The sequence below is a fragment of the Emiliania huxleyi genome, assembly GCF_000372725.1.
Source record: "Emiliania huxleyi CCMP1516 unplaced genomic scaffold EMIHUscaffold_75, whole genome shotgun sequence".
Lineage (NCBI taxonomy): Eukaryota > Haptophyta > Isochrysidales > Noelaerhabdaceae > Emiliania > Emiliania huxleyi.
The window spans coordinates 108,139-122,616 of NW_005196379.1; the positions used below are offsets into that span (position 1 = coordinate 108,139).

Here is a 14,478-nt window from a genome sequence, read left to right on the forward strand (position 1 = left end):
AGGTGCGCGCCCTCGAGCTCCGAGTGGGAGAAGGTTGCGTTTGCGAGGACGGAGGCGCGCAGCGAGAGGCGCGGCAGCACGCACCTCTCGAAGGAGGCGCCGGTCAGGTCCGCGCCGTCGAAGAGTACCCCTGCGGCAGGTCCTAGAGCCAGTCCTCGCGGGCCGGGGGGCGTGGAGAGGGGCGTGGAGAGGGGCGGGGAGAGGGGCGGGGAGAGGGGCGGGGAGAGGGGCGGGGAGAGGGGCGGGGGGAGGGGCGGGGAGAGGGGCGGGGGGAGGGGCGGGGAGAGGGGCGGGAGGGGTGAGGGCCTGACGAGTCTTGGATGCTGCTCAGGGTGTCTAGGAAGTGTCTAGGAGGTGTCTAGGAAGTGTCGAGCCTGACGAGTCTTGGATGCTGCTCAGGGTGTCTAGGAAGTGTCTAGGAAGTGTCTAGGAAGTGTCGAGCCTGACGAGTCTTGGATGCTGCTCAGGGTGGCGCCCTTGAGGCTCGCCTCGCGGAAGAGCGAGTCCGTGAGCGAGCCGACGACGCCGCCGCCGCCCAGCTGTGCGGCGGCGAGCGAGGCATGGGTGAAGTCTGCTCGCTCGAAGAGGGCGCCGGTCGCCGCGACGCGCGTGAGGCTCGCGCCGACGAATGAGGCCTTGTGGGCGACTGCGCGGTGGAGTGTTGCTCCGTCGAGCGTCGCGCAGTCGAGCACGGCTTCTGAGGGGTGGGGGTGGGTGGGTGGGTGGGTTGAGGTGTGGGGAGAGAGGTGTGGGGGGAGAGGTGTGGGGGGAGAGGCGGGGAGACGAGGAGGGGAGGCGCGGTGCCGGGAGAGCAGAGAAGGACACGTCAAGCTGCAGTTTGGCGCTGCCGAGGAGCTGTGGGTGCGTGGTGTGTGTGTGTTGGGGGGCGGGGGGGGGGTGCGTGTGTGTGGGGTGTGCGTGCGTGCGTGCGTGTGTGTGTGGTGTGAGTGTGCGTGCGCGTGTGTGCGCGCGGCCTGACAGGTCGATGCCGTCGAGGTTGGCGCCCGTCAGGTTGGCGCCTGGCGAGGGCCACCGCGGCGGGCGCTGGCGTTCGCGTTGTGGGGGAGAGGCGGGGGAGGAGGGAGATAGGCGGGGGAGGATGAGAGGCGGGGGAGGAGGGAGATAGGCGGGGGAGGATGAGAGGCGGGGGAGGAGGGAGATAGGCGGGGGAGGATGAGAGGCGGGGGAGGAGGGAGATAGGCGGGGGAGGATGAGAGGCGGGGGAGGAGGGAGATAGGCGGGGGAGGATGAGAGGCGGGGGAGGAGGGAGATAGGCGGGGGAGGATGAGAGGCGGGGGAGGAGGGAGATAGACGGGGGAGGATGAGAGGCGGGGGAGGAGGGAGATAGGCGGGGGAAGAGGGAAGGGGGGGAGGTGCGGAGGGAAGGCGGAGAGAGGGGTGCGCGCGGGCTGTGGATGCGGAAAAGCGCCCCGCAAGTCGAGGCCAGACAGCGCTGCGCATCCGCCGGCAGCAAACTGCGCGTGTGGCCCGACGAGGCGGTAGCAGCGCGTCTGCTCCTCGACCGGCACCGGCGCCGGCGCAGCCGAGCCGGTCGGCATGCCAACTGGTCCGGTCGCCGGCAGCGCTGCCTGCCTGCTCCACGTCGCTCCCCCGCCACCCGACAAGCCCAGCGGCACCGACAAGCCCAGCGTGCCCAGCGGCATGCCGAGTGGCGGCGCACGCACAGCTGGGATGGGGAGCCAAGCGAGGGCGGGGTCGGCTGCCACCCGCCCCGCACCCACTGGCGCCGCACCCACCCGCCCCGCACCCACCGGCGCCGCACGCCCCGCCCCTTGAGCAGACGTCGGGGCCTGCAGCTGCCGACGGCCTGCAGCTGCCGGCGGCGTGGTCGGGGCGGGAGCAGCGGCCTTGGCAGCGGCCTCGAGTGCAGAGACTCGGGTCTCGGCGTCGTACGGCGGCATGCCTATGAATGCTCAATCATTGGTCACTGTGGCTAAGGACTCAGTCCCGGCGTCGTCTCGCGGCAGTGGCCGATGCAGCGAGGAGCGAGGCGCGAGCCAATCCAGGGAGGAAGAGAGGGCGGCAGGGCGGGAGGGGGGGGAGGTGCGGGCGGCGGAGCGGGCGGCGGCAGAGGCGGAGGAGGCAAGGGAGGGGGTGGTGGCGGCGGCGGGGGTGGCGGCGGCGAGGGCGGCGGCGGCGGCGAGGGTGGCGGCGGCGGCGCGGGAGGCGGCTGAAGTGGCTGTGGCGGCGGCGGCGGCGGCGGCGGCCGTGGTGGCGTGGGCGGCGGCGCGGGCGGTGGCGGCGGAGGAGGAGGGAGGGGAGAGGGAGTCTGCCATAGGCGGCCCGCGCTGACTCGGCCTGTCGGCGGCGTCGAGAGAGAAGCTTGCCGTTTGACAAAGCAGACGGCGAAAAAGGATCCCGGCAGCGGGAGGGAGTGAGCGATCGGCTGCGTGTGCAGCTTGCAGCGCGTCACCGTGCCCGCCCGACTCGACCTGCGGGACTCGGACACCTGCACAAACTCGTACCTGACAACACGTGTCGGACGGTGACTGCAGAGAGGCGGCACAGGCATCCGACAGATTTGTCTCACAGCGGCGCCCGGTGCAGGCCGACTGCCATCCGCAGCGCGCACGGCAATGCCGTTCCTGTGCGGTGCCGCGCTGGTGAGAGCGACGAATTGAGTGCGCGTCGGCGAGCCGGTGGGGCAGACACCTCGATGTTCCAGAGCTCATCAAAAGCGTGCAGCTTGGCGCCCTTTATCGCACAGCCGCCTTGTTTACCTCCCGGCGGCTCCCACTTCACTTTGTGGTTGACGGAGACGACGTTCCGTAGGAAGGCCGGTAAAGTCATCGGCGCACGGCAGCGGCTTTAAGAAGAGACGACGAGCACAAGCGGCGCCAGCGGCGCCGGCGTGTGGACGCCGTGCAAGCGAAAAAGAATTTTCCGAGCAAGCTCCCGCGCACAACAGTCAACACTGGGCACGGGACTGGCTCGCAAAAAGAATGTTAGTGCCGGTGCGCGCCAGTCCCGTGCCCAGTGTTGTGCGAAAAAGAATTTTACCATTCTCAACCTTATTATTTGCCTGTGCCCCTGGTCGTCCTTCCAAAATCCTGCTCGTGCAGGTGGGGACCCTGTCCTCCTCCCCTATCCCTCGTTGTCTGTTTTCTTTCTTTGCCTCCACCACCCTCGCCGCCCGCCCACCACCGTGGGAGTGCCGCCCGCGCTGGCGGCGAACAGCTCTTGCCTCCTCTCGCTCCTCTCTCCCCCTCCACACATGCTCCTGGCGTTTGTGCGGTGTGTGCCGTACCGGCCGCCGCCGGCCACGATTGGCCGTCACGGCTAAAGTAACATGGTGGTTTGCACGATGCATGGTGGATGGCTTTAGATGTGCAGGGGGTTACCGAGCAGTGTGCGGCCGCTCCAGCTGGGGCTTGAGCATGCTGCTGCCCTGTGGTAGAGCACAGGTAGAGAGGGCTTTCAGGAAACCAACCCATCCCAGCTTCGACGTCGTTGCCCGGGCATGCGGATGCGGGTATTGGGCCAGGTACCAATTTTGTCGAATTTATTTCAAAATCTGCAGGCGCGGAGCGCCTGCGAAAATTTTGAAGAAATTTGCAGTCGGGCCTGATTTTCATCAAGATCTTTCAAATTTGCGGTGTGGAGTTGGGGGGTGGGTTAGGTTAGGGTTATTAGGGCTAGAGGGTTAGGGTTAGGGTTAGGGTTAGGGTTAGGGCCAGGGTTAGTCTTGTTGTGTCTGTATATGCCAGCGTTGCAGGGTTCTGCGCTGGGATCTGGCCCCACAGCGCCGACGACTATAAGACTCAGCCCCGCACGCTGACCTAGGGTTAGGGTTAGGGTTAGGGTTATGGTTAGGGTTAGTCTTCTTGTGTTTGTATGCCAGCGTTGCAGAGTTCTGCGCTGGGATCTGGCCCCAGCACCAACGAGTAAGACTCAGCCCCGCACGCTGACCCCACCAAATGCCGCCTCAGGGCGCCAGCCACCTCTTACACGCGGCCGGCGCCCTCTCGCGGCAAAAGGGTCTCAAGAGCGAGCGGGCAGAGTCGCGATGTCTGCGCACCCGCGTGCCGATGGGCGGCACACGCAACCGAGAGAGGCCCTGTCGCGCCGCCAGTAGCGTTCTCCGCACTCCCCACGCCACCAAATGTGCCGCCTCAGGGCGCCAGCCACCTCTTCATGCGGGAGATGTGGCTGTAATATGCTGGACGCGTTGCGTCTATCATGTATCAAAAGGCGAAGTCCGAAGATGAAAGGTGTTCTCAATGCGCTCCTGAATAAATAAAACGGACACCTCTATTAGGCGATGGGCAAAAAGGAGCAGGCCCGCCCCCAACGCGCTCCTGCACGGAGGTATAGTTTTTGTGTGCCACTCCGCAAGTAAAAATCTGGCGGGACAAATCCATCCATAGAATACAGGACCCGAGAGTGGGAAGCTGAGTAGTAGAACTCTGGCACTGGAAGCTGTGTAGCATGCACGGTGTAGTAGTAGATATGCCAACATGCGAGAGATGTCAGAGCTCAGACTCAGAGGGCGTGGAGACCTCGGGAGCCCGGCTCAGCCCGGCTGCCGTAGCCTGCTCTGCCCACTGCGCTCACGAGCCGCGTATTCCGCCTGTGTTGCGCTGTGTGAGTTTGCACGATGCTGAGATCGGCGCTGGCGGCGAATGCGCTCCAATTGCCGCGGGCCCACTTGAGCCCTGCCTTGTCCGTTGCACAGCCGACGAGCGTCTCGCCGACGGTGCCCCTTCCGAGGCAAGTGCAAATCTGCCACCGCCGAGGGTAGTGGTCCTTCCCACCCTCGTACCCGCCGTAGAACTTGCTCGTCGCCGTTGCGGCGGTCGCTTTGCTCTGGATTCCACTGTCAACGGGATTGACAGCCAGCGCTCGCGCCTCTGCAGCAGCCTGCAGGTGCTTTGGTCGCCGAATATTTTCCACGCTCCGAGTGTGCAGGTGACCTCTGAGCGCCGTGGGAGTGCTGCCTGCGCCCCTTGCGAAATGATTGAAGACTAAGTCGCAGCCTTCCCCGCCCGTCACGCGCATGAGCGAGGCGTAGCTCTGATTGAGCACCGCGACAAACTCAGCATTCAGTGCGCGCGACATGCTGGCAACGTTGGTCAGCACGTAGTATGGCTTCTGGAGCACCCACTTGCCGCGCTGGCTCAGGGTGTATCTCCTTGAGTAGAAGCGGTAACCATCTTTGCTGCACAGCCGTGGAGTGGTGCCGTAAAAGCTTGGGCGCAGTGGCGCGGAGCGGAAAGGGTTTGGTCGCGACGTGCGCGCATACTCGGGGAAGCCAGGCTCGGCGCACACACTCTGCACAAGAGCTTGCAGGAGCGCAGCTTTCGGCAACAGGTCGTCGTCGAGGTGCAGGAGCACGTTGTTCCGAGCGTGCTTGCTCGCTACCACGTACCGGTGCGCGCAGCCGAGCGCGTCGTTGATGCGCACCGAGTCCACATGAACAATCCGGCGCACGTCACACGAGGCGCATGCCGCCAGAACTCGGGGAGACATGTTTGGGGCCTCGTTCAAACTATCAAAGGTGGCGTGTGACACGATGATCTCCGAGCCAGGCACTCGCAGCGCCTCTTGCTGTAGGAGCGCGATGAGGAGAACGTGCAGCGTCGGGCCGCGACTGGCGCTCGGCACAACCACGCTGAGGCCGGTGCGTTCAGCGCAGCGATTGTGGGGCATGGGTCAGTGCCGCCAGCCTATGGCACGGCTCTGCCAGCTGACAGAAGCGGAGCAGGCGAGCAGATCACGCCGAGGCCAAACTCCCGGTTACTTGGTCGGCGGGCGCTTTGATGATGTGAGATGAAAAAGAATTTTATGCCCGGTGTTGTGCGAAAAAGAATTCTACGATACAGTCCCGTGCCCAGTGTTGTGTGAAAAGGAACATACAGAGAAAAGAATTTTAGAACGCTCCCTGAAGAACGGGACTGGCACGGCGAAGCTGCAGCTGCCCCAATGGCAATGCAGTGATACTGATAACGGCTCTCTGAGCCTTTTCAACCATATCTGACTGTATCATCGTACATCGATATTGGAAAGGTCATCTACCAGTACCACCCGCCAACAGCGCCTCCACTGCCCTCTCCCGGTCATTGCCCGCCATCCGAAGCGCCGCGCGCACGTCGCCCTCGGCGAAGCCCATCTCGAGGAGGGCGACCACCGGCGCGTCCGGTTCACCCTCTCGGCTCGACTGACTTCGCTCGGCTCCCTCGGGCTTGACGAACGAGGAGAGCAAGCGCTGCCTCTTCGGCTGCTTCGCCGCCGCGGGAGCGCAAGCGGGCCGGCGCCGCTCTCGCTGCCCGCCACGCTCCTCCGCGCGGCGTCTCTGAGCCAAATCGGCGTGCGCAACCTCGGACTGCACCTCCCTCCGGAGCGCCTCCGGCAGCTCGGCAAGGACGCCCTGGTCGAGCTCGGCCTCGCTCAGGCGCAAGTAGCGGGAGGAGGGCCGCGGCGGCGACCTCGCGGCCGGCGGCGCGGCCGGCGGCGAGGCTACGGCCCGTGGCGAGGGGGCGGCGGAGAGGAGCCCCCCCGAGTCCTCCCGCCCCCATGCGATGGCGCCTGCCGCACCCTCCGCCGCCACCGCACCCTCAGCCGCCGCAGCCTCCGCCGCCGACGCACCCGCCGCCGCCGCCTCCTCCGCCTCCTCCGCCTCAGCTGCCTCCGCCTCCGCCAGGGCCGCCTCCATCTCGACCGCCTCCGCCTCCGCCGCCTGCCCCAGCCCCGCCGCCCGTGCCGTGGAAGCGGCAGCGGCGGGCTGCGCGAAGAAGGAGGAGATGCGGCGCTGCGCCGCGTCCCCCCCCCCCGCCGCTCCCTCCTTCTCCAGCTTTGACACGCGCACGCCCATCAGCCGCAGCCGAAGCCGGCCGCCGCCCGCGCTGGCCGCCCGCCGCTGCTCCCGCGCCAGCAGCGGCACCACGTGCGCCTGCAGCTCCTCCTCTATCAGTCGATAGTCTAGTCAGCAACTGTGAGAGGCATGACTGCGCGCGCCTGCAGCTCCTCCGCCGCGCCGACGGGCCTCGCCGCGCTCGAGTCGCGCGTCAAGAGGTCGAAATCGGACGTCTTCATCTTGAGAGTCACCTGCGGAGACACTGGCGCAGACGTGTCGTGGACGCGTCACGGACGTGACCTCGGGACGCCTCCAGCTCGAGCGGCACACCGTTCGGCCGCGCAGCTGCCGCGCCGCCATCTCCTCGGCCAGGCTGGCGCAGAGGCGGCGCAGCGTCTCGCCCAGCTCCGCCTCGTCGCCGGTCGGCCGGAAGGTCCGCTCGCACGAGATGCCCTTCTGGAGCGCCTCGCCAGCCGCCTCCTCGCGCCCGCCCTCCTCCCACCCTAGCGACTTGCGCAGCAGCGAGTCGGCGCTGCCCGGCGTGAAGAGCAGCCTCGCCTCCGCCGCCCGCGAGAGCAGCTCGCCTGGCGGACGTGTCGCGGACGTGTCGCGGACGTGTCGCGGACGGCGCCGCCATCGAGAGCAGCTCGCCGCACGAGGTGACATCTCGGCGGTATCTCGGCAGTATCTCGGCTGCATCTCGGCTGGAGCAGCTCGCCGCACGAGGAAACGCCCAGTGCCTTTGAGAGCACCTACGCACCAGTGTCCAGCAGAGATGCAGCAGAGACACACAGCCGAGGCGGCTCCGTCCTTCCTGGCCCGAGCCTTCTCCATCACCCTGCCGACCCCGGGCACCTTGCGCACCGGAAGCGGCGCCAAGAAGGAGAGCACTGCTTCGCGTGACCAGCCCGTGCAAAACTGGCCGTCCGGCTTGCGCACGTCCGCCGCGATCTTCGCGAGCAGAAAGTTGGGCCCGATCCCCGCCGAGGTGGTCAGCCCTCGCGTCGCCTCCTTGACCCTCGCCCGGATCTCGCCCACCACCTCGCCAGCGAGCTCGCCCAGCGCCTCGCCAGTCAGAGCCGTGCCGCGCCTCTCCCCCTCCCCGCCGCCGTCGCAGTCGCCGCTGTCGTCCCCGGCGCCGCCGCCGCCGCCGTCCCGCGCCCGCTTGTGCAGGTGGTCGGTCAGGTCGAGGTAGGCCTCGTCCAGCGAGCCCGCCGTCATCTTCGGGTCGTACTCGCGGAAAATGGCGCGCGCGACCTCGGCCACCGCCGTGTACTTTGCAAAGTCCGGCCGCACAAAGACGAGCTCGCCGCGAGGCATGCCAAACTCAGGCCCGCGCCGGCAGAGCGCCTGGCCGATGAAGCCCGGCATCGCCGACCGCACGCCCCACCTGCGGGCGACGTAGTTGGCGGTGCTTATCATCCCGATCCCGCCCACGGCGACCGGCTTGTCTGCTAGCTCCGGCCGGTCCCGAATCTCGACGGCGGCGTAAAACATATCAAAGTCAATCACGGCGCAGCAGCGGTCCGCGCGGCGCGACGCCTCGAGCGCCGCAACCTGCCGGGCGACGACGGCCGCCGCGCTGCGCCGGGCGCCCTCGTCGCTGCGCTGCAGCTTCTGCTGGAGCAGCGCGACCGTCTCGTCCACGCGCCGGTCCGACTTGAGCAGCTTGGCGGTGTACGCGGAAGACTGACTGAGCTGGGCGATGATCTCGTTGATTTTGCCGCGATTGATGTCGGTCATGCCTCCCTTCTCGTTGGCAAAGACATAGATGGCCTTAACGGCGTCGCCCGCATCGCTGGCAGTAGAGGGCTGGCCTGCCGGCGGTGACGGTGACGGAGAGCGTGGCATCGAGCGGTCGAGCAGGCGAGAAGCGGCGGCCAGAGGGCAGCGGCGAGCGAGCGGTAGCTCGCAGGCGAGAGAGAGAAGCGGCGGCGAGAGAGCCGGCCGGGGCGGGGAAGCGGCGGCGACCGACGGTTTGTTTTTTCCTTCCCGCCCACCCTCTTTCCTCGCCGCGACGCTCACAGTTCATTCCTGAGAAATTCCTCAGAAGAAAAGAAATAAGCTGCCAGCCGCTCTCGCGCTGCCTGGCTCCTGCTTCGGCGCCCTCCATATCCTCCCAAATTCACCTATGCGCTCCTACATCCCCGGTGCGAGCAGCGCCGGGCTCTTCGTGGCCGCGCTCGCTGCCCGGCCGCGATTGCTCGGCCATAACCGCGTGCGCTCCGCCGCCGGTGGGCCTCGGTGTGCAGCGCTGGGCAGCCTGTCTGCCGCGATCTCGGACGCGGCCTTCTCGCACGCGGTGGAGCGCGCGGTGCAGGAGCGGGGCTACCCGCACCAGCTCGAGCTGCCTCACTTCCTCTCTGCGTGCGGCCTCTCCGGCGACGGTGTCGCCTTTGTGCCTGGCGCTCCGGCGCCGGAGGAGGCGCCCCTGGTGCTCGACGTGCGCTCGCCGTGCGAGTTTGCAAAGGGCCACCTGCCGGGCGCAGTCAACATGCCGCTCTTCTCCGACGAAGAGCGCGCCGTCGTCGGGACGCTCTACAAGCAGCAGGGCCCAGAAGAGGCGGTGGCGAAGGGCGTGAGGCTGATCGAGGCGTCGTGGAGGGGTATGGTGGACGCGCTGCCGCCAAAGGCGCGCGAGGGGGGGAGGCTGCTCGTCTACTGCAAGCGCGGCGGGATGCGCTCCGGCGGCGCCGCCTGGCTCCTCTCCCAGCTGCCTCTCGAGGTAGTGACCCTGCGGGGAGGGTATCAGGGCTTCCGCAGGTGGGTGAGGGAGGAGGCGTTCCAGACGCTCGACCGGGAGCTGGTCGTGCTGGGGGGGCGGACCGGCTCGGGGAAGACGGACGTCCTCCTCGCCATGGCCGAGGCGAGGCGCGCGCAGGTGCACCTCCGGCGGGAGAGAGAGAGAGAGGCTGTCCGCGACACCCGTCCACGACACGTCCGCGAGTTGTCCCGAAGGTGGTCGACCTGGAGGGAGTGGCGCAGCACCGCGGCTCCTCCTTCGGCGCGCTGGGCCGGCCGGCGCAGCCCTCGAACGAGATGTACGAGAACCTGCTCGCGCTGCAGTGGGCAGGCCTCTCGCCTCAGGCGCACCTCGGCCGCACCTCGGCCGCACCTCGGCCGCACCGCGGCCGCACCTCGGCCGCACCTCGGCCGCACCTCGGCCGCACCTCGGCCGCACCTCGGCCGCACCTCGGCCGCACCTCGGCCTCGGTTGTATCTACCGCCTCAGCTTCACCGAGAGCAACCCAGCACGCGGGAGACTCTCCCTCCCTCCCCCCCGCCCCACACACCCCCACACCCACGGGCGTAGGCGCCAGTCTTCATCGAGGACGAGGGCGCGCACGTGGGACGGTGCGGCGTGCCGGCCGGGCTGTGGGCTCGCATGCGGGCGAGATGTAGCCGAGATGAGATGGGGACGAGATGGGGACGAGATGTGCCGGGCTGCATGCGGGCGCCATGGTGGGGCGAGGAGAGGTGCGGCCGTCGATCCTTCGAGGTGCGGCCCGTCGAGGTGGAGCCATTTCTGACGCGTGAGGCGCCCGCTGCAGGCGGAGAAGACGAGGGTGGTGCGGCTCGAGGTGCCGCGAGATGCAGCCGAGATGCAGCCGAGAGGCAGCCGAGAGGCAGCCGAGAGGCAGCCGAGAGGCAGCCGAGAGGCAGCCGAGAGGCAGCCGAGAGGCAGCCGAGAGGCAGCCGAGAGGCAGCCGAGAGGCAGCCGAGAGGCAGCCGAGAGGCAGCCGAGAGGCAGCCGAGAGGCAGCCGAGAGGCAGCCGAGAGGCAGCCGAGAGGCAGCCGAGAGGCAGCCGAGAGGCAGCCGAGAGGCAGCCGAGAGGCAGCCGAGATGCAGCCGGAGGGGTCGAGGGCGGTGCAGCTTCCCGGAGCCGTGCCGGAGCTGCCCCGCAGGTGCCGCGGGAGACGCGCGTCGCGAGGCTCGTGGCGGAGTACGGGAGCCACGCTCCGGACGAGCTGGCCGAGTGCGTGATGAGCGGAGAGATGTCCGAGCGGAGATGTCCGAGAGAGAGAGATGCCTGGCCGAGCGCCACAGCTCGAGAGGGCGGCCCCGCCCATATCTCGGCGTATCTCGCCCCGGCTCGTCTCAGGTGCGTCCTCAAGCTGGAGAGGAAGCTCGGCTCGGGCCGCGCAGCCAGCCTCGTCTCGCTGCTGCTCGACCGCTCTCCGCCCGCCCTCGGCGAGGTCGCCGACCTGCTGCTCACGCACTACTACGACTCGATGTACGAGCACCAGGCCAAGAAGCGGCCCGGCGCCGTCGAGACGCTGCCCTGCGACACCGCGGACGCGGACGCCGCCGCCGCCGCCATCCTGCGGCACGTCGGGTGCTGAGCGAGGCTCAGGCTGTTAGGCTCTGTGCGACGGGAGGGTCAGGGACAGGGCAGTACTGTGGTACTGTTTTCCCATCGCTCTCACGGTGCAAACACGAAACCGCGACGCCGTGTATAAACACATCACACCCCACCGTGCCGCACACCGACAACGGTCAACGCAAAAGCACACGACGACGTCGCGCACGTCGCGCTCGTCCGCGGTCCCACGGTCCCCCAGACACCGCGACAGACGGTACACGGAGAGATAGAGAGCGTGTTGCCGAGTCCGGCGGAGTCGTGTTCGCGGTCTTACAACACGCACGTGACGTCTGACGAGAACACATCCCAGATCCCACGCACGGCCCACAAGACGCGCGCGGCGCGGCCACGAGAGAGAGACGCGGGTAGACGAAAAATCGCACGATAGAGCGCACGCCACGCACAGCAGTGACAGTCAGTGACGTGTCGTAATAGCGCTTACTTGTACCCAAACCACGGATGCTGCGACGGAAACTTATCTCTCCCTGTGTACGACTCTGGTCCGACGGAGGGCGCTGCACTCACGCTCGGCTGGACCGTTCGCGCCTTTGCCGCCATGAGCTGCCGCTGCTCCTGGCGGCTGACGCAGCTCTCGAGCACCTCGCCGCCCGACCGTACCATGCGCCACACGCCGAGGCTCGGATCGAAGACGCGCGTCACCCGCTGCGCCGCCTCCTGTGCCACCGCAGCCTCCTCCGGTCTCATGGCACCGGCGACGACCTTTGCCGGAGCGGCCGCTGGCGCAGCAGGCTCCGCCTCTGCAGGCGGCCCATCCGCCACGCCGGCCCAGACGGTGGGAGGAAGGGGCTGCTCGCTCCCCTCCTCCTCCGCTGCCCGCCTTCGCTTCTCCTTCTTCCGATCCCTCTTCCGCTCTCGCTTCTCCTTCTTGGCCTTCTTCTTATGCCTTTTCCGCTCGCGCCGCCGCGATGCGCTTTCACTGCTTTCGCTGCTTTCGGACACGGCGTCGTCCCCCGTTCGATCCCGCTTTCGTGCACACATGCAAAAGTCGCGGCGGTGGCACCGCAGGTTTCGGGGGTCCGAGACGTAGGGGATCAGACCTGGGGGCGATGTAGAGCGATGTAGAGCGATGTAGAGCGATGTAGAGCGCGATTTACTCATGTGATTTCACCGTGAAATCCGCGCTCTACATCGCTCTACACAGGCTGCGACTCACATCGTCACGCGCCGGATGTAGAGCTCTACAGTGCTCTACATCTCTACATACAGCTCAACAGTGCTCCACACTCTACATCCTCTACTCTACACACTCCCTCCCCCAGTGTGCATGTCAATGCCCCACCCCCCTGCGCCGCTGCGCGCGGGCCTTCTAGGCCCGCGGGTAGTCTCCCCCATACCCAGGGCCTCCTAATGGGCCTCCAGGTCTTGCACCTCAACCTCTCTCTCATTCATAGACCAGGCGCGCAGCGCCAGCCAGGAAGCTTCTTGATTTCTCTTTGAGTCGCATGTAACGCTGTCTGCTATAGCCGCAGCCGCTCCTCGCTGCTCGGTGTGAACAACGGGAGCTCCGCGACTCGATGAAAACTCCAGAAGTTTTGGGGGGGCGGGGGGGTAGGTGCTCGGTTTTCCACATTGGGCCGAACGCGCGTTTTCGCTCCGCCCCGGGGGCCCACGACACCGTTTATGCTGCCCGCCTTCTTGTTGTCGCTGGCCAGTGGCGAGGGCGGTGGCAACACCCACTACTTTGCCCCCGGCAACAACCACCACGACCAGGTCCTCCTCCGGTTCAACGCGAGCACGCTTGACGCCGTCCAGGCATTGCCCGCCCACACTACTGCCCGGCACTCATCGCAGGCGTTGCGGCGGCGGTTCGGAGGCTGTTGCGGGTCTCAGCACCACCGCTCGCGCCGCACAGGCGGTGGCGGGCTTCGAGGACGCCGTGCCGCTCTTCGACTACTGGACCTCGCCCTCGCTGGGCAGCCCGTTCGACGTGCGTGTGCTCGCCTCCTCGGTGAGCGAGATTCGGGCGCGGCTGGCAAGCCACTTCGTCTCCGTCGAGGTGGTCGTGCCGGACATCCAGACGCTGGTCGACAACGAGGCGGCTGGCCGCTCGTCCAGCCGCTCTAACCGGTGGCTGCCGGGCGAGTACCACTCGACCGACCAAATCAACACCTACTTCCGAGACACGGCGGTGCCCAACTACACCCACATCGCCTCCACCTTCTCCATCGGCACGAGCACCGAGGGGAGGGACCTGCAGGTGGTTCGCATCACGGGCGGGCCAAAGAACACGACCTGCAGCTACACTCCTGCGCCGGCATGCAAGCCCTCGTACAACGGCAAGCCCGCCATCTGGTTCCAGTCCACGATCCACGCCCGCGAGTGGCTGACGGGCGCCTCGGCCGAGGTGATGGTCGACAAGATCCTAAAGGACTACGCGACCGACGCCTCGATCAGACAGATGGTCGACTCGCTCGACCTCTACTTCCTCATCATCGCCAACCCCGACGGCTACGAGTACTCTCGCGAAACCGACCGCTGGTGGCGGAAGACGCGCTCGCCGAACGCGGGTTCCTCTTGCGTCGGCACGGACCCAAACCGAAACTGGGCGCACCGCGCGTGGGGCGGCGTGCCCGGCTCGAGCACGAACCCGTGCAGCGATGTCTACCACGGCTCGCGGGCAGGCTCGGAGCCCGAAGTGGAGAGGATCCAGCAGTTCGTCACCCAGTTCGGCACCGAGGCGGACGGCTCCTCGCACTTCAAACTCTTCATCGATTACCACACCTATTCGCAAATGTGGCTCTACCCGTGGGGCTACCTGTACTCCGCGGCGCCTCACGACGACGAGCACGACGCCCTGTCGGCGGCGGCCGTCGCGGCGATCCGCGGAGTGCACGGCAAGCAGTACACGTATGGTCCGGCAGCCTCGACCATCTACGTGACGACTGGCGACAGCACCGATTGGGCGTACGACCCGATCGAGGCGCGACCTCCCACACCTGACTGGGCCTACATCAAGCACGCGTACACCATCGAGGGCCGCGACACCGGCGGGTATGGCTTCGTCGCGCCGGCCTCCGAGATTGCGGCGGGAGGGTCCCTTTCAACCCCTTGATCGCCTTCCAGTTGATCTTCTTTATCTCCGGTGGTGTGCCGGTGATAGTACTAGCACGCGCCAGTTCGCACCTGTGTCGAGCCTGTCTGCTGTGAGAGAGAGTTCTCTTGTTTAAATTCTTTATCTCCCTGTTCCATTGATAAAGAAAGAAGTAGCGATCGCCACCTCGCTGGCCTCTCCGCAGGCCCCCCCGACCGCGTCGAACTCATCGGCGCGGGCTCTCTCGG

General features: G+C 67.1%; 5 protein-coding genes across 5 annotated transcripts in view; 2 read left to right on the plus strand and 3 right to left on the minus strand.

Moving 5' to 3' along the window:
* Window positions 1-2,811, minus strand: part of EMIHUDRAFT_106167 (hypothetical protein) — a gene marked incomplete at both ends in the record, with an annotated part of 4,165 nt that extends 1,354 nt beyond the window's left edge. The window contains 4 exons of the mRNA XM_005760500.1: window positions 129-142; window positions 448-697; window positions 2,435-2,486; window positions 2,674-2,811. Coding sequence (XP_005760557.1) covers window positions 129-142; window positions 448-697; window positions 2,435-2,486; window positions 2,674-2,811 — 454 coding nt within the window. The remainder of the gene's footprint in view (window positions 1-128; window positions 143-447; window positions 698-2,434; window positions 2,487-2,673) is intronic.
* A 4,128-nt stretch (window positions 2,812-6,939) lies between these two features.
* EMIHUDRAFT_558175 (putative DNA repair protein DNA polymerase, kappa) lies at window positions 6,940-8,665 on the minus strand (the record flags this gene model as incomplete). Its single annotated transcript, XM_005760623.1, has 4 exons — window positions 6,940-7,065; window positions 7,145-7,398; window positions 7,603-8,121; window positions 8,152-8,665. 4 exons carry the CDS (start codon window positions 8,663-8,665, stop codon window positions 6,940-6,942), a joined length of 1,413 nt encoding a protein of 470 aa, XP_005760680.1.
* Window positions 8,666-8,945: 280 nt separating this feature from the next.
* On the plus strand, window positions 8,946-11,158 carry EMIHUDRAFT_217680 (hypothetical protein; the record flags this gene model as incomplete). The annotated part of the gene is made up of 3 exons (XM_005760501.1): window positions 8,946-9,695; window positions 9,773-9,855; window positions 10,918-11,158. 3 exons carry the CDS (start codon window positions 8,946-8,948, stop codon window positions 11,156-11,158), a joined length of 1,074 nt encoding a protein of 357 aa, XP_005760558.1.
* A 275-nt stretch (window positions 11,159-11,433) lies between these two features.
* On the minus strand, window positions 11,434-11,908 carry EMIHUDRAFT_358959 (hypothetical protein; the record flags this gene model as incomplete). Its single annotated transcript, XM_005760502.1, has 1 exon — window positions 11,434-11,908. A coding segment is annotated over exon 1 (248 nt), but the record flags the coding sequence as incomplete, so codon positions are not given.
* A 911-nt stretch (window positions 11,909-12,819) lies between these two features.
* EMIHUDRAFT_217682 (hypothetical protein) lies at window positions 12,820-14,251 on the plus strand (the record flags this gene model as incomplete). The annotated part of the gene is made up of 2 exons (XM_005760503.1): window positions 12,820-12,909; window positions 13,052-14,251. The coding sequence occupies 2 exons, from the start codon at window positions 12,820-12,822 to the stop codon at window positions 14,249-14,251; spliced, it is 1,290 nt and encodes a 429-aa protein (XP_005760560.1).
* Between the last annotated feature and the right edge of the window lie 227 nt (window positions 14,252-14,478).